Source organism: Eubalaena glacialis, chromosome 18, assembly GCF_028564815.1.
Source record: "Eubalaena glacialis isolate mEubGla1 chromosome 18, mEubGla1.1.hap2.+ XY, whole genome shotgun sequence".
Lineage (NCBI taxonomy): Eukaryota > Metazoa > Chordata > Mammalia > Artiodactyla > Balaenidae > Eubalaena > Eubalaena glacialis.
The window spans coordinates 68,917,071-68,942,492 of NC_083733.1; the positions used below are offsets into that span (position 1 = coordinate 68,917,071).

Genomic DNA, 25,422 nt, shown 5'->3' on the forward strand with positions numbered 1-25,422 from the left:
ACAGTCTGTGACTTTGGTTTTCATTTCTTAACGTTATCTTTCCTAGAGTAGAATTTCTTAATTTTCATGAAATCCAATTTACCCATTTGTTTTTTATTGATTGTACTTTTGGTATCGTACTCTTTCTCTTATCTTTGCCTGTAAAAAGAGCCTTATCTGAGTATACTATTGGAGTCTTAAGACCCTTTTAAATATCCAGTCTTGGGACTTTCCTGGCAGTGCAGTGGTTAAGAATCCACCCGCCGATGCAGGAGACACAGGTTTGAGCCCTGGTCCAGGTAGATCCCACATGCCGCGGAGCAACTAAGCCCGTGCGCCACAACTATTGAGCCTGCGATCTAGAGCCCATGCTCTAGAGCCCGCAAGCCACAATTACTGAAGCCTGCATGCCTAGAGCCCATGCTCCACAACAAGAGAAGCCACCGCAATACACAATGAAGAGTAGCCCCTGCTCGCCACAACTAGAGAAAGCCCGTGTGCAGCAACAAAGACCCAAAGCAGCCAAAAATAAATAAAATTTAAAAATAAATAAATATCCAATCTTGTGAAATATCTGTAAATTTAAATACACATAAAAAACTCAATGTATGTAGAAATGTTTACATATGAACACATTCCCTATCTCTTCTGAGACAGCCTAGAAAGAAGTGGCATTCCAGCAGCTGTGAGCATATTTATTGTCCAGTTATTGGCTTATGAATACGATATTTCAATAAAAAGAATCAGAACTCCTTAGATAAGAGGCTATTTCCAGGTTGGAGCTGGAAAAGTATAACACGAGCATAGGAAATATTCTTGCATTAGAAAGTAAAGTACTTGAAGGGAATTTCTTGGTGATCCAATGGTGAGGACTCAGTGCTCTCACTGCTGTGGCCCAGGTTCAGTCTCTGGTCGGGGAACTAAGATCCCGCAAGCTGCGTAGCATGGCCAAAAAAAAAAGTACTTGAAGAATAATGTTGATGTATTAGCTTTCTATTGCTGTCCTAACAAATTACCACAAACTTATGGCTTAAACAACACAAATTTATATTATAGTTCTATATGTCATATGCCCACTGAGACCTGGGATGGGCTCACTGTGCTCAACTCAAGTTGTTGGCAGGGTTGTGGTTTTTTTCATGGAGTGGAGGAAATTCTGTTTCCTGCTCATTTGAGTCGTTGGGCAATTTCAGTTCCTTGTGGTTGTAGGGCTGATATTCCTGTTTTCTTGGTGGCTGTCAGCTACCAGGTCATCCCTGGAACATGTAAAAACTCTTAAAGAATATTTAAAGATGAAACAGTACCAATTACACAGAAATTCTTCTAAAACAAGATTCAAACATTTCCCAACTAGTTAAGTGAATGATGCTATTAAAACACTATGGACCGGGCTTCCCTGGTGGCGCAGTGGTTGAGAATCTGCCTGCCAATGCAGGGGACACGGGTTCGAGCCCTGGTCTGGGAAGATCCCACATGCCGCGGAGCAACTAGGCCCGTGAGCCACAATTACTGAGCCTGCGCGTCTGGAGCCTGTGCTCCCCAACAAGAGAGGCTGCGACAGTGAAAGGCCCGCGCACCGTGATGAAGAGTGGTCCCCACTTGCCGCAACTAGAGAAAGCCCTCGCACAGAAAAGAAGACCTAACACAGCCATAAATTAAATAAATAAATAAATAAATTAAAAAAAACAAAAAACAAAAACAAAAACACTATGGACCAATACCCACACGATCATAGATACAACAAAAACCTTAACAAAATTTTAGCACTGAATCCAGCCATATACATATGAAAACACATAAATCATAACCTAGTGCTGTTTATCAGGAATGCAAAGATGATTTAACAACTGAATCTATAATGTAATCTATATTAATAGACTAAAATAAAAACAATCATCTCAAAGATGTAGTGGAAGAATTTCACAGAATTCAAAACCAGTGAATGATACAAATTCTCAGCAAATTAGGATTAGATGGGAACTTCCTCAACGTGATATAGGGTATCTATGAAAAAAACAACAGCTAATATATTTGATGGTGAAAGCCTAATGCTTTTGCCCTGATATTGGGAATAATGCAAGTATGTCTATGCTCATCACTTAACATTGTACTAGTGGTCTGTGTTAGTAACATAAAAAAAAAAAAAAGTTCTAAAGATTGTAAAGGTAGAACCAAAACTGTCTATTCATGTAAGATATGATTATGTTGAAAATTACAACTCATTCACCAAAAAGCTACTAGGTCTAATGATTGAGAATGATTGAGTTTAGCAAGGTCCCAGGATAAAAAGGCCAATATACAAAAATTACTTGTGTTTCCATATACTGGCAATGAATGTTTGGAAATTGAAAAGAAGAAATCCATTACAATACCATCAAAATATGAAGTATTTAGAAATAAATTGAATAAAATATGTTCAAAAACAATAAGAAATTATCAAACACCGCTGGCAAATTCTATAAAACATTTAAAGGGTAAATAATACTACAATAACATGTCCTTTCAGAAAATAAGAGAAGGATCAAATGCTTTCCAACTCATTTTAAGAGACCAACCTAATTGATATAAAAACATAATGAGTACAAAAAATAGTAATTACAGAACTATAGTCCTAATTAATACAGGTGAAAAAAATCAACAAAATATAGAGCAAATTAAATCTAGAAAAAAGTAAAAATAATAAAATATGTATCATTAGATCTTGTCAGAGGAAAATACAGCTGACTGAATACTAGGAAAACAATCACCCCCACGGTGTGTTCTGTAGCCAGAGAGAGCTTGTTACGACCTGAATCAGGGCACCTCCATGAGCTCTAAACCGTCTATGGCTCCCACCACCCTCAGAAGGCCCAGCTCCTCATTTGCCATTTCACAGCTGATTCCTGCCCACCTGCTCTCTGGTCCCAGAAGACATAGCGTAGACTTGTGGTTTCTAGAACATTCTCAGGTCAGAGCCACAACGAAGCATATGCACATGCTAGTTCTTGTGCCTGGCAACCCTTACCTCATCCTACTGGGTTCCAGAAATTGGAAATGCGCCACACAATCCCCGTTTTCAATTAAGGACCATAGGCCAAGAATAACTCACCTCTGAGTACCCCAAACTCCAGGGCAGAGAGAGCGGAGGGCAAAAAAGTCCTAGGACAACAGCATCATCTATATGGGGACTCTGGGGCTAATAGGACGAGGGTCCCAATGGCTGGCGGCCTGAAGCCCACCTACTCACCTGCGTCCGACCCGGCTACCCGTCGCCAGTCCACCCTGTGAACTGGGCGGGGACCCAGGCGGGTCCTTCAAGCTTAGTGGACTCCCCAGTCGTCCGGCCCTGGTCGGGGCGTGACCTTGGCTGACCCCGCACTCCAATCCTCAGTTTCCCACGTGTAAAAGGCACACAAGGCCGAGGACGCCGACTCCAGGGACCTGGAGGAAAGAGGATTGGTGCGGAGCCGGAAAAGCACGCCGCCAGGCGGGGGTCACGGCTCGTACAAAGCCGCAGAGGTAGGTCCTAGTCTCTCCTCCCCTCCTTACTTGATCCCTAAGAGCCGCCTGGGAAGCAGGATCGGGTCTCCACCGACGAGGCGCGCTGACCCCACAAGAGCCTCTGTGACATCATCGGAAGTCCCGCCTCCACCTCCCCGGGAGGCAACGCTTCTTTCCTGGGTAGTCATTGGATGAGCGCCCTTCGCGCACGCACAAGCACAGCCTTCCGGGTAATGTAGTTTCTGTCCTACCGCCCGCCAGGTAAGGATAAGCCCTTCCCATTCTCCATGGCAAAGGCCAAACAGCCCTGCGAGGGACCCTGAGAACTAATGCTCTGCGGTTCCAAAGACAGGGACCACGCCAGAGTTTTGTGGCCACGTTGGGCGAAGCCCCATCCTGAAAGATATCTAACTGGAGACCTCTGCCTGTGCAGCCTTAGGCAAACCTCAACCTGTCAGAACCTCAGGAAAAATATATAATTAAAAAACAAAACGAGGGACTTCCCTGGTGGCACAGTGGCTAAGAATCCACCTGCCAATGCAGGGGACAGGGATTCAATCCCTGGTCTGGGAAGATCCCACATGCCTCGGAGCAACTAACCCGGTGCGCCACAACTACTGAGCCTGTGCTCTAGAGCCCGCTCTAATTCAGTTGTTCCCAAACCAGCAGTAGCATCAGTATCATCAGGGAATTTGCCAATATTGCCAGTACAAGGGTCCCACCCCACCATCAGTCCATAGGTAGCCTGAAACTGCAGTTCCCAAGAGCGCACTAAATCCTGAGCAAGTGGGAGAACTGAAACCACTAATACCCAAAGGGATATCCCACTGGAGGAGCAAAAATTAGAAGACATAATTTCATGATCACTTCTGCCCATATTCCATTGCCCCAAGCTCATTTACATGGCCCATACAAGGGAAGCAGGGCGTCCATAAAGAGAAAATTCGATAGGAGAGCATCTACCCAGTTTCTAGCACAATCCATCAGTTTAGTCACCAGATAATCCATTTTATTATTCTTCCTACACATTCAGCACTATTTATTACTTTGGGGGTGATAACCCCAAACCCCATTCCTCCATGTTAATGTTAGTATTTCTGTTAATAATCTAAACTAAGACCAGAAGGCTATAAACAAAGTAAGTTGCCACTCACTCCCAATATAATTATGGTTCTGGAATACAGTGGAAGGAACTATTCGAGGACCTGATGAAGAAAAAAACCTGCCAATCTAGATTTCCATACACAGCAAAGCTGTCTTTCAAGAAAGAGTATGACTATTTTGAGCCCCAAATGGGAAATTTAATGGAAGATTAGCAAACATAAAATGAAATCCTAAAGTTTATATTTAAGAATTTGGAAACTGATCCCAGATGAAAGATCTGCAATAGAGGATCCAAGAGGGGAATGCATATGTGGATGGATACAACTGCTCAGGATTTGTATTAAACAGTAATAACACTTCCTTTTGGAGTTACAATGATGGAATTAACACACAAAGTCTCAACACATATACTGAGATAGGACGTATTGGTTAATGTTCCAAGTCCCTTATATAGCCTGCGAAGAGGAAAAAGTATGTATAACTCTGTACTCTTTAAATAAGTGCTTGTAAATCTCAGCTTAGACAATAACAAACAGAATTAGAGTATATGCTTTCCAAACTAGAATAAAGAAAATCTGTAAGTAATAGAAAGTTTTTTTTGGCGTGGAGGGTGGCAGGCATAGAAAGAACAAGTGACACAAAGAAATCCGAAAAATAAGAGGACATATTTAAACCCAAATTACGTATATCAACTATTACATTAAATAAATATGGAATAAATTAAATTAGCAGTAAGTACTTTTTGATGGCTCAAAATTCCCTTCACAAGGGAGTTTCAAGGGGAGGTTTAAATGTCCATTCAAAGCACAACTAATATTCCATGGCATCCTCAGCCACACCATCTCCACCAGTGAAAAAAAAACAAGGGGCAGGGAAAAATGTTGGCTTTGCCTGACGGGGAACCAAGACCTTATGCAGAATGTCACTAGAGCCCATGATCAAGCTTCTTAAGAACTAAAATCTGCTGAGATGCCATCAGAAACTGCAGTATATTTGTACTAGAAATCCCATCAGCACATCTTCTGGTGAGGAAGGAATAGGATAACCCAAAGGAGTAACATATGAGTTACAATAGCTGACTTTTAAGCATATACACATACCCAACACTATCCTTTAAAAAGGATATCCTTTAACCTGCACAACCTGGTAAAGTGGGATGGTCAACACACTTGTTTCATAAATAATGAAAATGAAGGTTCAAATGGTTATTCGATCTCCCAGTATACAGGGGAGGAAACCAAGAACCCAAAAGGTGCCTGAGTTGCCCTGAGTAATGGCCACCAGTAAGTAGCACAGTTGAGAATAGTGCCTGAAGTGATTCAAGTCTCATCACTGCTCTACGCACCCTCCTGCCTAAAGTCATCTAATCTGGGCAGGGCCAGGGCCCCTCTTTGGTCAGAGAAATAAGGTCATGGAAAATTCAACTGCCCATACTACCATCATGGGGACAAGGAATCATCCTGCCTTTTCTGTGTCCCAGAAAGGGACCTTCAGCTTCACTCGCTCACTCAACACACTTGCTAGGTGCTGCTCAAGAAAATGGAACACAAGGCCAAGCCATGAGTCATGTTTCCTATGAATGCAGAGGGCTCTCTCTTGAGGACTGAGGGGGAAAAGTCATTCCCTGGGGCTCACCCCAGCATCCAAATGATGCACATGTCCTGTCAGCTCTGCCTCTTAACGTGTCCCAGGTCATCCTCATCCCATCATCTCCAATGCCACCATCTTGGGCCAGTCCACTGTCAACATACTCCTGGACTACAGTGGCCTCTTTCCTCTCTCCCACATCAGTTTTTGATTCTCCTCAGTCCATTCCCCACAGAGCAGCCAAAGGGAGATTTAGAGACAAATAACATCATTCCACTGTCCTGCTGAATCCCTTCCTGAGCCTCCCAGAGCAGTTGCAATAAAATCCACATTTCTCATGATGTGCGTTGGGCCCTGCACCCTCCATCTCACTGCCCACTTGTCTCCCCTGGACACACTGGTCTTCAGCTATTTCCCCCAACAATTCCAGCTCTTGCCTGCCTCGGGATCTTGGCACATGTTGTTCCCTTTGCAAGGAGCGCTCTTCTCCATCTTCAAACATGGCTGGGGCTCTTCCATCCCTCATGGGTCTGCACGATATCATCCTTGTATACCATCTGTTCCTCTTCCCATGCTTTACAGTTTAACATACATCTTTCCACTTTTACAGACACGAAGAGAGGCTTATGAGGAAGCAACATGACTAAGGTCATCCAGCTGGTGATGGGCACAGCTCAGGAGCATTGGAATCCCAATTGTCCCCCGAGTCCAAGCTTGCAGCCAGCCACTAGACCACTCTTCCTGATCACATCTGTCCTCCATGCCTAAGTCTTAAATTTATTTATTTTTGGCTGTGTTGAGTCTTCGTTGCTGCACACAGGCTTTCCCTAGTTGTGGCAAGCAGGGGCTACTCTTCATTGCAGTATGCCGGCTTCTCATTGCGGTGGCTTCTCTTGTTGCAGAGCACAGGCTGTAGGTGCGGGCTTCAGTAGTTGTGGCATGCGGGCTTGGTAATTGTGGCTCATGGGCTCTAGAGTGCAGGCTCAGTAGCTGTGGCACATGGGCTGAGTTGCTCCACGGCATGTGGGATCTTCCTGGACCAGGGCTCAAACCCGTGTCCCCTGCATTGGCAGGCAGATTCTTAACCACTGAGCCACTAGGGGAGCCCCTCCATACCTAAGTTTTGACCTTGTTCTTCATTATGCTGGATGGGGATCATAAGCATGTTACTGTCATGGCAACAGAGTTGATATACCTCACCTGTGTGTTATCATGTGTATTTCCCATTCTAAACAGCAAGACCCATGTCTCAATCACCGATGTGTCTCCATGACCCAGGACCCAGGACACTGTGTGAGGTAATGGGGATAAAGGATGGGGTTCTCATGACTCCTGCCCATCATACTAGCAAGAACACAGCAGGCCCCTCTGTACACAGAAAATTAGATGGGGAGACACAGGCCATTAGGGAAGGGGGTCCTTCATCCACTGGAATGCATACCACTCCTGCTCTGGGACAAATAGTCCCAGGTCTCTGTGTGGGCCACGTCATAGCAAAGAGCTTTCAGGTGTGGAAAGAAGGTCCCTCTGCTGAGAACCAAGTCATGTTTTGGGAGAGACTGGCCTCCATCTCTGCAGTGCAAGGGCTCAGCTCTAGCTAAAGGTAACACCACAGTCAAGCAAGAACTGAGCATGTGAGGGAGGCCAGGGCTTCTCTTGGGTATGAACTCTCATATGCCAAGGAACATTTTTCCTCTGGCCAAACTATTTGCCACAATAGTTACTTTAGAAAAGTCTGTCCCCAGTATGAGATCTCTGATGTTGTCTGAGCTCTGCCTTCTGGTGAAAGGCCTTTCCACATCTCTTACACTCGTAGGATTCCACCCCACTATGAATCTTTTGATGGGTGGTGAGGGTTGAGCTGTAGCTGTAGGTCTTTCCACACTCACTGCATTCATAAGGCTTCTCCCTAGAGTGACACCTCATGTGTCGAGTTACAGAAGAGCTGTCACTAAACGCTTTCCCACATTCTTTGCACTCAAAGGGTTTCTCTCCAGTGTGGGTTCTCTTATGCCAAATGAAATCAGACTGGTGGGCGAAGGCCCTTCCGCATTCACCGCACACATAGGGCTTCTCTCCACTGTGAATCTGCTGGTGCTCCGTGAGGTGTGACTTGCGGCTGAAGGCTTTCCCACACTCGATGCACACAAAGGGCTTCTCTCCACTGTGAATCCGCTGGTGCTCCGTGAGGTGTGACTTGCGGCTGAAGGCTTTCCCACACTCGATGCACACAAAGGGCTTCTCTCCACTGTGAATCCGCTGGTGCTCCGTGAGGTGTGACCTGCGGCTGAAGGCTTTCCCACACTCGACGCACCCATAGCATTTCTCCCCAATGTGAATGCTGTAGTGTCCAGTGAGGTCTGCTTTCTTGAGAAAGGGCTTCCCACATTTTTTGCATTTATAGAGTTGTACTCTAGTGTGAATTCGCTGATGTCGAACAAGGAAGTGATTCTTGACAAACCCTTTCCCACATGCTTTGCATCTGTAGGCATTCTTCCCTCCACGAAACAACGGGTCTTCCCTTGATCCACGTGACTCACACTCATGAGAAGCATTTGCTGTAGACACTCTATCCTGTAAATTTTTTGAACACAGACTGTCACGTATTTCCAAATCACCACAGTCAGGGTTCACCTTTCCAGGGAGGGTTTTCTTGTGAAGGACTATTCCTGTCCTCACGTGCCCTCCCTGCTTTTCTGATACTCCTTCTGGTTTCCTGGCTTGCCCCAAAGTAGAAACACTGAAGCCTTCCTGAGTCAGTGACGTTTGGACTAAGCATCCATCAAACAAGGCTGGCTGAGAAGCAGTAGTCTCTGTGGTCTTGGTTTTTGCTTTGTCACCTGAAGGGAATCCAATACACAAAAGACGCATATTAGCAATACCAACACAGAAGAAATAAAAATCACCAAGCCAGCAGGAAAAGGAAGATGGAGATGTGCCCCTGATACCTGACACCAGCTGGGTTTTCACATTTCTGAAACTCAGGGTTTTGTTTTGTTTTTTGCTAGTCCTTGGATTCGTGACACCTTTAAAGGGACAGCCTCAAGGAGAATTTGGGGCAGGGGCCAGAGAAGGTAGAGTGGAGTCCCCTCCTCACTGTCCAAGGAGAGGGTAATGATGATACTGTGTGTGCTGTATTTGTTCTAAGAAAGGACGTCACGTGGTGCTACAAGAACACTGAAAAGGGGGCATCTAACCCAGCCCAGATGAGAAAAAGATGTCAGGGGAGGCTTCCCAGAAGAGGTGTCTTGAGGTCTGAGTCCTAAATAACTAGGAGTAGTTACCAGATACAGATACAGAAAGTGAGAAGGCATCACAGCCAAAGCAGACAGAGTGTACAAAGGTGCAGAGTCTAGAGAGAATCCTGGATGTCCAGGAAACTGCAGGGCATGCGAGGATGGTGGAGGTATAGACAGAGATACAGCAGAGGTGGCATAGCAGATTAGTGGGAAAAGAAGGGACTATACAACAAATGCAGCTAAAAAACTGATTTCCCAGGTGAGGAAAAATGTTTTTGCATTTCCACTTCACACCACACAGAAAGTTAATTCCAGATTCGTTACAACTTAAATGGCAGAAGCCAAATTTCAAAATATTTTCGTGAGCAATAGAAAAATAGAATATCTTTTTTACTTTGGTGTAGGAAAAGATTTCCTAGCAAGACATGAAAAGCAGAAATCATAAAACAAAAGATAAACTGACATGACTAAACAAAATATGAATTTCTTTTCACCAAAAGATACTTTAAAGAAAATAAAAATGCAAGCTTAACGCTAGTAGAAAACAACTGCAGCACATATGATGGGTAAAAGATTAGTGTCAGGAATATGCAAAAAATCTGATAAATCTAAAAGAGGAGAGCAACCATCTTAATAGAAAGTTGTGGCAAAAAAATTCATAAACTGACATTAGTAAAAGACGACACACATGTGGCCACTAAACAAATAAAGAGTTGCTCAACTTTCTTAGTAATGAAGGGCTGCAAAACAAACTACGCTGAGATACTCTTACATCCACTTGACTGGCCACAATTAAGGAGCCTGGCAATATCAGATATTGGAGAGGATATGGGCCAATGAAATCGCTCAGACATTGGAAGTGAAAATTATTATATCCACTTTCAGAAAACAACTGGGTAGGACTTCCCTGGTGGCCCAGTGGTTAAGACTCCACGCTTCCAATGCAAGGGGCATGGGTTCAATCCCTGGTCTGGGAACTAAGATCCCACATGCTGTGCAGTGCGACCAAAAAACAAAAAAAGAAAAAGAAAACAACTGGGTATCATCTTAATGTTCCAGGCACCTAGTTATCCAAAATTCCACTCCTAGGAACAATATCAAGAGAAACTCCTGGGTTTCCCTGGTGGCGCAGTGGTTAAGAATCCACCTGCCAATGCAGGGGACACGGGTTCAAGCCCTGGTCCGGGAAGATCTCACATGCTGCGGAGCAACTAAGCCCGTGTGCCACAACTACTGAGCCCGCGTGCCACAACTACTGAAGCCCGCGCGCCTAGAGCCTGTGCTCCGCAACAAGAGAAGCCACTGCAATGAGAAGCCTGCGCACCACAACAAAGAGAAGCCTCCACTCACCGCAACTAGAGAAAGCCCGCACGCAGCAACGAAGACCCAATGCAGTCAAAAATAAAATAAATAAATTTATTTTAAAAAAAGAGAGAAACTCCTGCACATGTGCACAAGGACGCATGTGGAAGAATCTTCACAGCATCATTGTTTGTAAGAGTGAAAAACTGGGAAAAAGTAAATGTCCAAGAGAATGAATATTCTGTGGTATATTCATGCAACAGCATATTTTACAGCTGAAGAACATGAGTGAACTACAGCTATATGTATGATAAATATTAGTAACATAACACTGAAGAAAAAAGCCAGCTCAGATGACTAGAGGATACTCCTTTTATAAAGTTTGAGGGAAAAAAAAAAACTACACAATATATTGCCTAGGTATACGCACATGTATACACACAGGTATGATAAAACAATTTTTAAAACTAATGGATTGGGACTTCCCTGGTAGTGCAGTGGTTAAGAATCCGCCTGCCAATGCAGGGTACATGGGTTCGAGTCCTGGTCTGGGAAGATCCCACATGCCACGGAGCAACTAAGCCTGTGCACCACAACTACTGAGCCTGCGCTCTAGAGCCCATGAGCCACAACTACTGAGCCTACGTACCACAACTACTGAAGCCCACACACCTAGAGCCCATGCTCTGCAACAAAAGAAGCCACCACAATGAGAAGCCCACGCACGGAAACAAAGAGTAGCCCCTGCTCACCGCAACTAGAGAAAAGCCCGCGCGCAGCAACAAAGACCCAATGCAGCCAAAAATAAATAAATAAATAAATAAATTTATTTATTTTTTAAAAAAAGTAATGGATTGAACATTTAGATGAAGTGGACCGATTGAAAGACACAACATACCAAAACTAACATAAGAAGAAACAGTATCTGAATAGCTCTACATCTACAAGGAAATAGATTTTGTAATAACATAAGTTACCACAAAACAAGGAATGAATAATAAATCCAAATTATGCAAAATGGTTATCTCTGTGCTGGAGGTATGGGTATAAGAAAGAAACACTTCAGTTCAGTGTTGTGGTCCTGAGACTCTCCTCTAGAGTGCCACAAAGAGTAAGGAGATGACACCAAGCACTGATGAGAATGTGGAGCAATGGGAACTCTCATACATGGCTGGTGGGAGTGCGGGATGGTCAACCACACTGGAAATTGTCTGGCGGTTTCTCTTAAAGTTGAATATACACCTATCCCATGTCTGAGCCAGTCCAATCCTGGGTATATGCCCAACAGACCTGCTCATAGCAGTTTTGTTCATAACATCCAAAAAAAGGGTAACAACTCTGATGTCCATCAACAGGAGAATGGATAAACTGCAATATATTACTATAATGAGATATTACACAGTATGAAAATATCACACTCCAACTATTTGCAACCACATTAATGAATCTCATAGACATCCTGATGATCAATAGAAGATGGGCAGAAAACATACTATGAAGTTCTGTTTTATCAACTCGAGAACAGTGAAAACTCATTGACAGTGTCTGAGTATTGGAGGTTACCTTCGTAGGTGGTAGTATGGACTAGGAGGGCTCACAAGGAGCCTCCTAAGGTCTGTATCTTGACCTGAATGGTGGTTACTTGGATTTATTCATGTGTAAAAATTCATCAGGTTGGGACTTCCCTAGTGGCGCAGTGGTTAAGAATCCACCTGCCAATGCAGGGGACATGGGTTTGAGCCCTGGTCCGGGAAGATCCCACATGCCGTGGAGCAACTAAGCCCGTGTGCCACAACTACTGAGCCTGCATGCCACAACAACTGAAGCCTAGAGCCTGCAGCTAGAGCCTGTATTCCGCAACAAGAGAAGCCACTGCAATGAGAAGCCTGCACACCTCAATGAAGAGTAGCCCCTGCTCGCTGCAACTAAAGAAACCCCGTGCACAGCAACAAAGACCCAACGCAGCCAAAAATAAAATTAATTAATTAATCTTAAAAAAATTTTTTTAAATCATCAGGTTAAGTCCTTTAAGATTCATGAATACTGATATGTGTCAGTTGCACTTCAGTTTTGAAAAAGCAGAAAAAAATAAAGAGTGAAGGGGATGTATGGAAGTCTAGTGTAGACCTTTCTTCTAAGAATGAAACACCTCTTCTAAGAAGCTGGTTGTACAGATAGTCACACCAATTAGAGGCCATTCTAGAGCTCAGGAAGGAACTAGGAGATGAAAAGAGTTCCCAAGAAGGTGGGAGATGTTCCTGGTGCAGGAACTGGTCACAGCTTCAGAGGGAGGTGAGAACAGAAGCTGTAGGCAGCAATCAGATACAGATGAGTCTGAAAGGACTGAGGAAAGAGAAAGAGAAGTAAGCAATCTTTATTTCCAACATGAATTTTCTCATAGGATGAGGCCCCAGCAGCTGGGGAGTGGTGAAGGTTTGGAATAAGGTGAGTGGCTGGGAGAGCTGGTGCAGGAGACAGAGCTGGGCGGATGCACAGAGCAGATGAACAGAGACAACAGGGTGTGCAGCATTACGCAGACAAGAGATGACGAGAGAGTTGATAATGGTGGTAATGGTGACGCTCAGGAAGGGGATGGACTCAGGAAATGGATGCGGGGTATAAAATGGACAGGACTTGGAGATGGCTGGATGAGGGATCTAATGATTGTTCAAGGTTGGTTCTGGCCTTTTCAACATCTTGGATGTGACTGGTGTCCCCAGGGAGGTCCCAACAAGAAGCTTCCACGGAATTTCAGAGGCAGCAGTCCCTCCCGGTCTGCATGCTGTAGTGACCCCCACTGCCTGGCTCTCGGCAACCCACCTGAGGAAGAACTTTGGGAAAAGCCTCTCTTCACCATCCATAGCTTTTGCCCAGGATTCAACAGGTAGGTCAGTTCTGGTTTGGGAACAGGATGCCCTGTTTGTGGAGATAAAGGACAAAGGTGTTTTGTAAAGACCACGAGGACCCTCTCTATAGAGTGTGGTATTCAGGACAGGGAAGATTTCAGAATAATGGTGCTCCCATGTAAGCAAAAAAAAAAAAAAAAAAAAAAAGCTGACCTGGATCCTGAAACCAAGGCACAAACACCAGCCTAGGACAATGTCTACCCAATAGTCTCCATCCTATAGAACCCAACACTGGGCAGGTGTACACCCCACTCACATGCAACCACGGGACACTGGAAAAGTCACCCACTCCTTCCGCAGCTGTTTTCTAATTAATCTAAGTCAGTGTGTCTCACCAGGTGACGCCTGATTCTCACCACAGACCAGTTCAAACTAGATCTCTGGGGTAAGGCCTGGGCATTAGTAGTTTCCAAGGCTCCCTGGGTAATTCTGGCACCTGGGCGTAATGAAAGCCCTGGTCTCCATCAACTTGCAAATGGTACCCCCAACCATCAGCAGTCTCAAGCAGACCAGTGACTTAAGTCTGTGGCTCAGTCAGTCAGAAGGGAGAGCCTTGACTGTGGGAGAAGGAAGGGGTGAACTGGGTGTTCGACTGCTCCAGTCACTGCTGCAGTATCTTGTGGCTGGTGAGGGACCCGGATGAGGCCCAAGCAGACCCGTGCACTGGGAGAAGGTGCAGGAAAACAGAGAATAGGGTTGGCCTCAGTACCTGCCACAGTCCAAAGGCAACTGAGCTGGGATTCAACACCAGGCAGCCCGGTTCCGAAGCCCAGCCTGCTGAGCATCGCATTGGGGAGAAAACGGCTCAGAAGCCCTGTGTGGGGTCAGCAGCTGGGAAAAAGTGGGCTGCTGATTTGGGGGGAATGTGAGTGTGAGGATTTAACTGTCGGGGACCAGGGGATGGTACGAGGGGCCTTCTTGGTGATTCCCCAACTTGTGCATTGTAGGAACCACAAAAGAGGCAGACACGGGGAAACCCACATGGTAACTTGGGTAACTGTGGACATTCCCACAGACATCACCTTTCATCTCCTTTCAGCGTCATTTCACAAAGGAAAGGGCTTTGACCACCAAGGAAGGCAGAGGATTGCATCTCACCACGAAGGGGCATCTTCTAAGGTTGAGCTCACATGTTAGCATTTTATCTTCCCGAGAAACTAAACACTGCCACGGCTGTGTTTTCCTTATACCGTGAGGCAGGGGAGCCTGCTGGGGGCTGGAGATGCTCCAAAGATGGATCCGGTGGAAGCCACAATAGTAGGTACATGAGTAAAACATGCACTGGGCTGGATACATAAGACTGTGCATTTTACTGAAGTAATAACATTAAGAATGTAATAATATCACTGAATAATATATAAGAGTTTAAATTATCACAATAAAATATTTTGCTCCAAAATCTGATTGATTCCTTTGGGCAGGAGGTCCCCAGAGGGGAGAGAACTGGGTTCAGAGTCAGGCAGCTTCAGGAAAACCCTGCACCTCACAGGATTCAGTGAGCAGAGCAGGGCAAGTGCCTGGAACAGGCCTGATGCAGCGTCAGTGCTCAGGGGACATTAGCTGTGACTAATTGTTACTAAAGGCTTTTCTTCCAACCAAACCTCTTAAATCAATTTCTTCAAAAAGGGAATCTCTTATCACTCTAGAAAAATGGGAAAACATTTCCCTTGCTACAAATGAAAGGTTACCATCAAAACACAACAATGAAATCAAAATAAGGTGATTAAGTCCCAGAGAGCTCATCAGCCTGCTCAGGGGTGTGAGAGTTGCAGGCCGCTCCCTCTGCTGAAAAGGGAAATCAGCAACGGTCATGGGTGGAAGGCATGAACGATTCAGCATGAGCTGAGACATTTTCCTGCCACGAGTCAGGAGGGAAACAGCTTTCTCAGGGTGTCCATCAAAGCCATCTGGTGATACATCTGTGTGTCCTCTAAAATCATCTGTGGTCCCAGCAGAGAGTGTGGGGAGGCCGAAGGAAGGGGATGGTCATACAGACACCGAGGGCCAAAGAAGACTTCCAAATGATATTGTGTTGTTTACAAAGATGATGGGCGGCATGGATGGCAGATGCCTCCTAGGGACCTGCCTGACTCTCCCCCTTCTTGGAGAATCAGCTCATCATCCACGACCCCGCTAACTGGGCAGTGGGGTCACCTGACCCAACCAGGTTGGGCCAGTCAGATCCCCCTCATGGGAATCTTTCATAAGGGTCCCAGGCTGAGCCTGGGCTGAGTGCTGGAGCAAGAGGTTGTGGGAAGTGTGGGCTCAAGTGGTCACTTCCTTTCACAAAAACACCTACACAGGGGAATTCCCTGGTGGTCCAGTGGTTAGGATGCTGCACTTTCAATGCCGAGGGCCCAGGTTCAATCCCTGGTCGGGGAACTAAGATCCCGCAAGCCACACAGCACAAACACAAACAAACAAACAAAACACCTACACAGAAAATGCATGACAGAAACACGCAGAGAAAAGTAGAGATAAGAAATTTGAGGGTCTCAGAGAGCAAGGACTGAGATGCCCACTTCTACCCAAAGCTGTTGTGAAAAGAGAGTGACACGAGCAGAGCCACAGAGAGAAGCCAGGAGGAAACCCAGAGCCAGGGCACAGGCACACATTCCTGAGGACAGCTCCTCAGGACATCCTGTTCCTGGGATCTCCGCTTCCTTCCATGAGGGGGACCATGCTTCTTGCCCGATGATCCGTGGTGGAGACAAAGGGAGAGCAGGCAGGAGAAGGCGAGCCCAGAACATGGCAGGGACGATGGGGAGGAGGGTGGGCAGCTCCAGAGACCTTCTCCACCATCCGGGCCTTGAGAGAGAGGATGGAACAGAGAAGGAGGCTGCAGGTCTCCCCCCCCGACCCCCCATGGAGGTGAGGAGAAGCCTTACCCAGTGAGACCAGGAGCCTGTAGGTCTCCAGCATCACCTTCCGGTACAGGGTCCTCTGAGCTGGATCCAGTAATTCCCACTCCTCCGGGGTGAAGGTCACAACCACATCCTTGAAGGTCACTGGTGCCTCAAAAGTCAAATAGAGTAGCATCATGCGCTTTGGGGCTGTTGGATGGGATCAGAGCCTGTTTAATTTAGGTGTTGTCCTTCCCAGCCTACTATAGTTGGGAACACAGGCTCTGGTGGCCGATGGACAAGGTGTGAGTTTCAACTACTTGAGAGCTGTGTGACCTTGGGCAGGTAACAACGTCTCTGAGCCTCAAGTTCCTCTTCTGTAAAGCATTCTGTATAATAACAGAAACTAACTCTGAGGAGGTGGGGGGATTGAATGAAATGAAACATAACCACAGTCCCTCAGAGCAAATCAAGGGCCCAATGGAAGCCCACTGTTACCATTGTTGTTTTTTCTTATTTTTTGCTATATAGCAGGTTCTTATTAGTTATCTATTTTATACATATTAGTGTGTATATGTCAGTCCCAATCTCCCAATTCATCCCACCCCCAACCATTGTTTTGTTATGATTATTTTTCCTCTTTGCTCCTCAAACACCCTGGAAAATCCCAAGCATGATCCCAAGCCAGATCCCAAGCATGTGGGTGCAGCGGGTACTTTAGCTAGGATTAAAAAGATCAGGAGGGACTTCCGTAGTGGCGCAGTGGTTAAGAATCCACCTGCCAATGCAGGGGACACGGGTTCGAGCCCTGCTCTGGGAAGATCCCACATGTCGCGGAGCAACTAAGCCCGTGCGCCACGACTACTGAGCCTGCGCTCTAAAGCCTGTGAGCCACAACTACTGAGCCCATGTGCCACAACTACTGAAGCCCGCGCACCTACAGCCTGTACTCCTCAACAAAGAGAAGCCACATCAATGAGAAGCACACTCACAGCAATGAAGAGTAGCCCCCACTTGCCACAATTAGAGAAAGCCCGCGCGCAGCAATGAAGACCCAACACAGACAAAAATAAATAAATAAAAGCTAAATAAGTTAATTAAAAAAAAAAAAGACCAGGACCTACCTCAATGAAGAGGTGGCATTTGAGCAGAGGCCTGAACAATGCACAGGGAGACAGTGTTCCAGGCGGAGGGGACTACAAGGGCAAAGGCTGAGAAGTGGTAAGAGCTTGGCAAGTGGAGGATGGTGTAGCTGGGAGGGCAGTGAGCCGGGGAAGGATGGGAGGGGAGAAGGACACACAGGCAGCACAGAGGTAGTCAGAGGGACAGCTGCTGCGGGCCATGGTGGGGTTTGAACTGATTCTAACTGTAATGAGCGCCCACCAGCTCTCCAACCAGCTACTGAGCCCTTGTTACATACAGGGTTGGCCCTGTTCTAGGTCTAGATATAGAGCAGCAAACAGCGATGCACAGATCCTCAACAAGTAACTGAGCAAGACAATGTCAGATGGCCCTGAGGGTTCTGGTGACAAGAAAACAGAGTGGGGAGATTAGAGAGCCTGGGGGCAAATCCTGAAAGGCCTCTCTGAGGAGGGGCCACACGACTGGAATGAAGGAACAGAAAGCAAATACACAAGACAACGCCTGATGGTGACTGGGGTATGACAAGAGTAAACAGGGTCACATGCTGGAGAGAAGCCTGGGGCCTGCTGTGTGTTGACATTCAAACGCACACCACATTCCCACACAGCACCATCACCCAATATTTAATGGACTCACTTTTCACATAAAAGGAAATGTCTTAAACAGGAAACTGAATTTACTGCTGTAAATGGCAAGCCAGCTTTGCATACTGTAAACAGATGGCAACTGCCAAGATGAATCCAGTGACTTCTCTGGATCCTAGCCTGCCCAAGGGTACTCCTAGCAGAGGAGCAGTGATTCCAAAAATATTGCACCCACTGTGCCTTGGTCCGCAGGCTCTCCCTCTCCCTCCAGGCCTCAACTGAATAAAGGACCAGATTCCCCTGGGTGAGTCCCTAAGATCATCATAGGACAAGGGGCTCTGCTCCCTGAAAAGTGTCTGGAGTTATGCTACCTGGTTGGATACTGGGGAACACATATCACACATATGCCCTCTCTGATCACCTCAAGCCGGGGGAGGAAATGTTAACATTCTCATTAACCCCAAGAGATGGGAGACAAGGGCAGCGATGACACTTGCTCAAGGTCACAGCCCTGGGAAGGGCATGGACAGAATGTACACTGAAGTCTCCATACTGTTGCTTGAGCTCTTTCCTAAGGCTCAGTCCGTTCAGATGGTGCAGGTACAGAGCGGATTCTGAGACGTCCCATTTCTCTCTCGCTTGTACTGCCTTCAGGACAAAACCAGGGAAATGGCCTCCTTGGACCCTAGAAATCAGAGTAACGAATAGCCCAACTAGCATTTCCTGAGCATTCCTGGGTACACTGTGCTGCATGCAGTGGTTTTCACTCCCTGCCCCACTCATCTCTCACAAGGACCCCAAAGAGAAGACGCTGGGATTAGCCCCATTTCACAGCAGAGGAAACAGCGGTCAGGACGTAGCAGACTTTCCTGCTACTGGGCAGTGGCAGAGTCTAGAGCTGCACCCAGGCTGTGGGCTCCAAAACCTGCTTTGCACATCTGCAACACACACTTGGGCTGGGAGGATGGCTGAAGACACTATGTGTAACGGGGAGCTCCATGTATGTGTGGGGGTTGCAGGGAGTTCCCTCGCTGCTGCTGACTCCACTCACTCTCAAGCCTGCTCTCCACTTGACAGCTAGAGGAAACCTATTAAAACCTGGATCAGATCCCTTCCCTCCTTGCCTCCAAATCCTCTATCGTTTCCATCAACCCAAAAAGAGACCCCGGGACTTCCCTGGTGGCGCAGTGGTTAAGAATCCACCTGCCAATGCAGGGGACACGGGTTTGAGCCCTGATCCGGGAAGATCCCACATGCCGCGGAGCAACTAAGCCCGTGCGCCACGACTACAGAACCTGCGCTCTAGAGCCTGAGCGCCACAACTACTGAGCCCACATGCCAAAACTACTGAAGCCCGCACACCTAGAGCCCGTGCTCCACAACAAGAGAAGCCCCCGCAATGAGAAGTCCACGCACCGCAACGAAAAGTAGCCCCCGCTCGCCGCAACTAGAGAAAGCCCGCGCGCAGCAACAAATACCCAGCACAGACAAAAATAAATAATAAATAGCTTAAAAAAAAAAAAAACCCAAAAAGAGACCCCGTTCCTCACCCTGCCATTCCAGACCTGACTTCTGTCTCGCCACTCTGTCCCCAACAGGCAAAATGGAGATTCGCAATTCCACCCAGCTCAGCCTCACCTCCCAGCATTTTCACCTAGTGGTTCAAGTGCCTGGGACACCCCTGCACAGACCATCGATTAACTGAGTTGGGAACTCTTCCATATCTACCCTGGCCTGGATTCAGGGCACTAGGCTGGGACTGACTGACCGGCCTCCACGGCCCGCATACTCAAAGGCAGACTAAGGGGAAGTGAAGAGACCCAGGACAACTTCGCCCTATATGGGGGCGCCGGGATAATGTGGCTGGAGGTCCAAAGGGCCTGAGGGGCCATCCACTCACCAGTGCCGGGTCTGTCTGTGCCTCTGCCGCGGCCATGAGACCCTTTCCAGGGACCTGGGCCTTGCAACGCAGGAGACCAGGGAGGGTCCCAACGGTTCAGCTGACGCCCCTCCCCTGCCCCGCCCACCCTCAGCCCTGCCTCCGTGAAGGGAGGCGAGGAAGCCTCTTCCTGAGACTTTCTGCTCCCGGCCCTCGAGCCCGCTTATGGCTCGGGAGCTGCGTGCGATCCCGAGGACAGACGCAGGCGCAGCCAATACAACCGCCACGAGAATGCCGCCGTAAGTCTCGCCCAACGCGGGATCCCAGTCCTGCACAGTCATTGGCCCGGAGCTACCGCCTCTTGCCGCAGAGCCTCCTGGGTAATATTGCTTCCGCAGCACCACCTGGCACCTCGAAGGGCGCCCTTCCGGGAATCTCTGCAAAGGATCAGAGGTGTCCGCGTGAGGGCCTCTGGGAAACGATGTCATCGGGCCCTAGAGGCGGAGCGAGGCTTCTTCGCTTCTTAAATGGCCACCACCCCATTTACGGGTCGTGTCTTCTGCAGCTAAGGAAAATGCTTGGACGTGTTATTTCATACGTGCCCAAAGGCTAAGATCCCCAAGGGACACACCAGACCATGATATCATGCAGATAGAAAGTGAGTCCATTCAAAGATTCGACCTAATATTATCTTGCTGCTCTTCAATTTCAGGGAGACTGAAGCTTGAGAGTCATTCTGTGAGCTCCAATACTGGTGAGGGACGAGAGGGAAAAGACTCCATAGAGGAGAAAAAGGCAGAGATATTAGGAAGCTTTGAATCACGTGGGCAAGGTGCTGTCTGCTTTTCCGTCAGAAAACACCTCTGCCTGTATACTCACTGATTGTATTTGTATCCAACCCAGCTGTTATATCAAGATAGTATTTCTTACACCATTTTCCAAGGCATGTTCATTTCTTTTAGTAGTGTGACACCTGAGATCTATTTGAAAAGGAGAGATATCACCAAATTTCATTTCCTGCTACGACGTTTCCTGCAGTGGTGGAATTGTGTAGAAAATGGCCACCTAAACTCTGAGATAAACGTTCTGGTTTTCTTGATTTCGATCTGTTTGCTCTAATGGCAATAACATCTGCCAAAGGATTTGAAAGTATCTCTGAAAAACATTTGTGAAAGGCAAGTGACTCCCCACCAGTTTCAGTCTACTAGCAAGATTATGCACAATTACTTCATTCTATACATTAACTTTATCCAATAAAAATTCACTAAGAAGATGCCATGTGTTTTCATTATATAGTATCTTTATTACTGAGGATCTGCACATGATTGTGGTTACACAGCTCCAAGTCCTCAGATCAGAACATGGCTTCACCTCCTAATCAGCTTCACACTACAGTAATCAAGATGACTCAAGGTTTTCGTCCAAGCCGGAAGGATGGATTTGTCATTAACTGAGATGGAAAGGGTAGTGGTGGTGTACATGGAGGAGGTTAGGAGGAAATATTAGAGTCTCACTTTTGAACATATTTTGTTTTAGAGTCAAACAGCCAAGTGAAACAGACGTTAGGCATTTCAATGTAGGACTCTGATTTATTTATTTATTTATTTATTGTAAAACAAGTGAGAAGTTTTATTCTTTGATGGACTTTTTTTTTTTAAATGTGTTGCTATTTTTAAATTTTATTTATTTATTTAATTTATTTAAGGCTGTGTTGGGTCTTCGTTTCTGTGCAAGGGCTTTCTCTAGTTGCGGCAAGTGGGGGCCACTCTTCATCGTGGTGCGCGGGCCTCTCACTATCACGGCCTCTCTTGTTGTGGAGCACACGCTCCAGACGCACAGGCTCAGTAATTGTGGCTCATGGGCCTAGTTGCTCCGCGGCATGTGGGATCTTCCCAGACCAGGGCTCGAACCTGTGTCCCCTGCATTGGCAGGCAGATTCTCAACCACTGCACCACTAGGGAAGCCCTTTGATGGACTTTTTTATTTTTTATTTTATTTTATTTTAAAAATAAATTTATTTATTTATTTTTGGCTGCATTGGGTCTTTACTGCTGCGCATGGGCCTTCTCTGGTTGTGGCGAGCAGGGGCTACTTTTCATTGCAGTGCATGGGCTTCTCACTGCGGTGGCTTCTCTTGTTGTGGAGCACAGGCTCTATGTGCACGGGCTTCAGTAGTTGTGGCACGTGGGCTCAGTAGTTGTGGCTTGCAGGCTCTAGAGCACAGGCTCAGTAGTTGTGGCGCATGGGCTTTAGTTGCTCCACGGCATGTGGGATCTTCCCGGACCAGGGATCAAACCCTTGTCCCCTGCATTGGCAGGTGGATTCTTAACCACTGCGCTACCAGGGAAGCCCTTTGATGGACTTTTTTAGAATGATCATAGCTATGCAATCTAGACTCTGCAACAGAAGAAGAAATTCATGTTCAGAAATAACACCAAATGGGACTTCCCTGGTGGCACAGTGGTTAAGAATCTGCCTGCCAATGCAGGGGACACGGGTTCGAGCCCTGGTCTGGGAAGATCCCACATGCCACGGAGCAGCTAAGCCTGTGCGCCACAACTACTGAGCCTGCGCTCTAGAGCCCGTGAGCCACAACTACTGAAGCCCACGTGCCACAACTACTGAAGCCCACGTGCCTAGAGCCCGTGCTCCGCAACAAGAGAAGCCACCACAATGAGAAGCCTGCGCACCACAATGAAGAGTAGCCCCTGCTCGCCGCAACTAGAGAAAGCCTGCGCGCAGCAATGAAGACCCAACACAGCCAAAAAAAAATAATAATAAATAAAATAAATAAATAAGTAAATAAATAAAAGAAATAACACCAAGTAAAATGCCTCATATATGGATTCCTGCAGTTACAGGTAAGTCTAATGTTTTAGAAAAAGTAAACAAAGAAAGCAGTCTATCTGGGAAATATTTAAGGACTGTCTGACCTGGAGTTACAAAAAGACACTCCCTTGTCTCAAGGTGGGACAAATGTGTGGTACCATTTACATTCCAGATCTCCAAAAGGGATCAGGTTGAGGGAGATTCCAGTTGAGCCTACACCCTTACTTAGCTCTTTTCCTTGCCTTGTACTCTATCATTAAACTTCTCCTGATAATTTCCCCTAAATAAATCATATGTCGTTGAACCCTATGTCAGGTTCTGCTTTTGCAAAACCCAACCTTAGGCAGAACACATTTGGTCAAAACCTAAAATATTAATCATGTTAAGTATGTCAGTGATATTAAGTTTCTTTTCCATGAGAATATGAGCAAAGGCCAGGTAACCTGCCTTAAATGTGTAAGTGCAGAATCAGACTAAAACTGGCCCTATCCTGTTTGTAACAAGATACTCAGTTGTTTCGCAAAGACAACAGAATAAAACCACAAGTTACGTGGTCAAACCATACACTAAGATTTCAACCACAAACAACATCCAGAACCATAGTTTCTCCCCCTGTCCCTGCATGTAATTCTCTTCTTTTAGAGTGACTTTGTCTGGTTTTGGTATCAGGGCAATGGTGGCTGGCCTTGTAGAATAAATTTGGGAGTGTTCCATCCTCTTCAATTTTTTGGAATAGTTTGAAAAGGACTTGTATTAGCTCTTCTTTATATGTTTGGTAGAATTCCCCTGTGAAGCCGTCCAGTCCTGAAGTTTTGTTTCCTGGGATTTTTTTAAATTCCAAAAAACCAGAATATACATACTTTTCAAGTGCGCATGGAACATTCTCTAGAATAGACCACATACTAGGACACAAAACAAGCCTCAACAAATTTAAGAAGATAGAAATTATTTAAAGTGTCTTTTTTTTACCACAATGGTATAAAGTTAGAAATCAACCACAGAAAGAAAAATGAGAAAAAAAATGATTACACGGAGACTAAACAACAATGCTACTAAAAAAGCAATGGGTCAACGATGAAATCAAACAAGAAATCAGAAAATACCTTGAGACGAATGACAATGAAAACACAGCCTTACAAAATCTGAGATGTAGCAAAAGCAATCCTAAGAGGGAAGTTGATAGCGATACAGGCTTTCCTCAACAAGCAAACAAACAAAATCTCAAAAAAAAAAACCCAACCTAACCTACCACCTAAAAGAATTAGAAAAAGTAGAACAAGCAAAACCCAAAGTCAGCAGAAGGAACGAAATTATAAAAGTAAGAGAGGAAATAAATAGAGATTAAACAAACAAAAAACAAGAGAAAAGATCCATAAGACCATGAGATGGTTTTTTGAAAGGATAAACAAAATTGAAAACCTCTAGTCAGACTCACCAAGAAGAAAAGAAAAACGACCAAAATAAACAAAAGAAGAAATCAAAGAGGAGAAATAACCACTGATACCACAGAAAAACAAAAAAAATAAGAAAATACTATGATATGCCAACAAATTGGAAAACTTAGAAGAAACGGACAAGTTTCTAGAAACACAGAGCCTGCCTAAATTGACAAGAAGAAAGATAATTTGAACAGACCAATCACTAGAAGTGAAATACAATCTGCAGTTTAAAAAAAAAAAAATTCCCTGCAAACAGAAGTACAGGACCAGAAGGCTTCACTGTGGAATTCTACCAAACATACACAGGAGAACCTATACTGATCGTTCTCAAACTCTTCTGAAATAGTGAAGAGGGAACCCTCCCAAAGTTACCAACACCCTGATACCAAAATCAGACAGACAATACCAAAAAAGAAAATCCCCCAGGGTAAAACCCATAATAGTCTGGAGTGAAAGAGACTTGCAATCTATGGCTCTACCATGGTCCCACCACTTCCAAGCAATATGAGCTGTGAGTTACCCCATCTACCTGGGCCCCATGTTCTCATCTACAAAATGCTCATTCATTTGCCCTGCCTACCTGGGAAGGTTTTTAAAAAAATTATTTATTTATTTATTTATTTATTTATTTAATTTTGGCTGTGTTTGGCCTTTGTTGCTGCACGTGGGCTTTCTCTATTTGTGGCGAGCAGGAGCAACTCTTTGTTGTGGTGCGCAGGCTTCTCATTGCAGTGGCTTCTCATTGCGGAGCACGGGCTCTAGGCACACGGACTTCAGTAGTTGTGGTGTGTGGGCTTCAGTAGTTGTGGCTCGCAGACTCTACAGTGCAGGCTCAGGAGTTGTGGCACACAGGCTTAGTTGCTCCGCGGCACATGGGATCTTCACGGACCAGGGATCAAACCCCCTGGGAAGGTTTTTAAGTGTGGTGATGTAAAAGCATTTTGTAAACTTCTAAGCATTCTACCAATTTAAATGACTTTGAAAAAGAAGAAAAAAGAAAGAAAAGAAAATAACATGCCAATACATTTGATGAATATAGATACAAAAATTCTCAACAAAATGTTAGCAACCAAATCCAACAACACATAAAAAAGATCATACACCATGA

General features: G+C 45.8%; 1 protein-coding gene, 1 long non-coding RNA gene and 1 other non-coding gene across 3 annotated transcripts; 1 reads left to right on the forward strand and 2 right to left on the reverse strand.

The window, feature by feature from the left end:
• Positions 1-688: 688 nt before the first annotated feature.
• On the reverse strand, positions 689-3,585 carry LOC133078814 (uncharacterized). Its single transcript, XR_009697945.1, has 3 exons — positions 3,508-3,585; positions 3,206-3,399; positions 689-1,235 (listed from the first exon to the last, which is right to left on the reverse strand). It is a non-coding gene; the product is annotated as an uncharacterized LOC133078814 (long non-coding RNA).
• A 4,290-nt stretch (positions 3,586-7,875) lies between these two features.
• LOC133077803 (zinc finger protein 543-like) lies at positions 7,876-16,636 on the reverse strand. Its single transcript, XM_061172545.1, has 3 exons — positions 16,486-16,636; positions 15,680-15,734; positions 7,876-8,746 (listed from the first exon to the last, which is right to left on the reverse strand). Exons 1-3 carry the CDS (start codon positions 16,634-16,636, stop codon positions 7,876-7,878), a joined length of 1,077 nt encoding a protein of 358 aa, XP_061028528.1.
• On the forward strand, positions 15,907-15,979 carry TRNAE-UUC (transfer RNA glutamic acid (anticodon UUC)). The gene has a single exon. It is a non-coding gene; the product is annotated as a tRNA-Glu (tRNA).
• Positions 16,637-25,422: the final 8,786 nt, after the last annotated feature.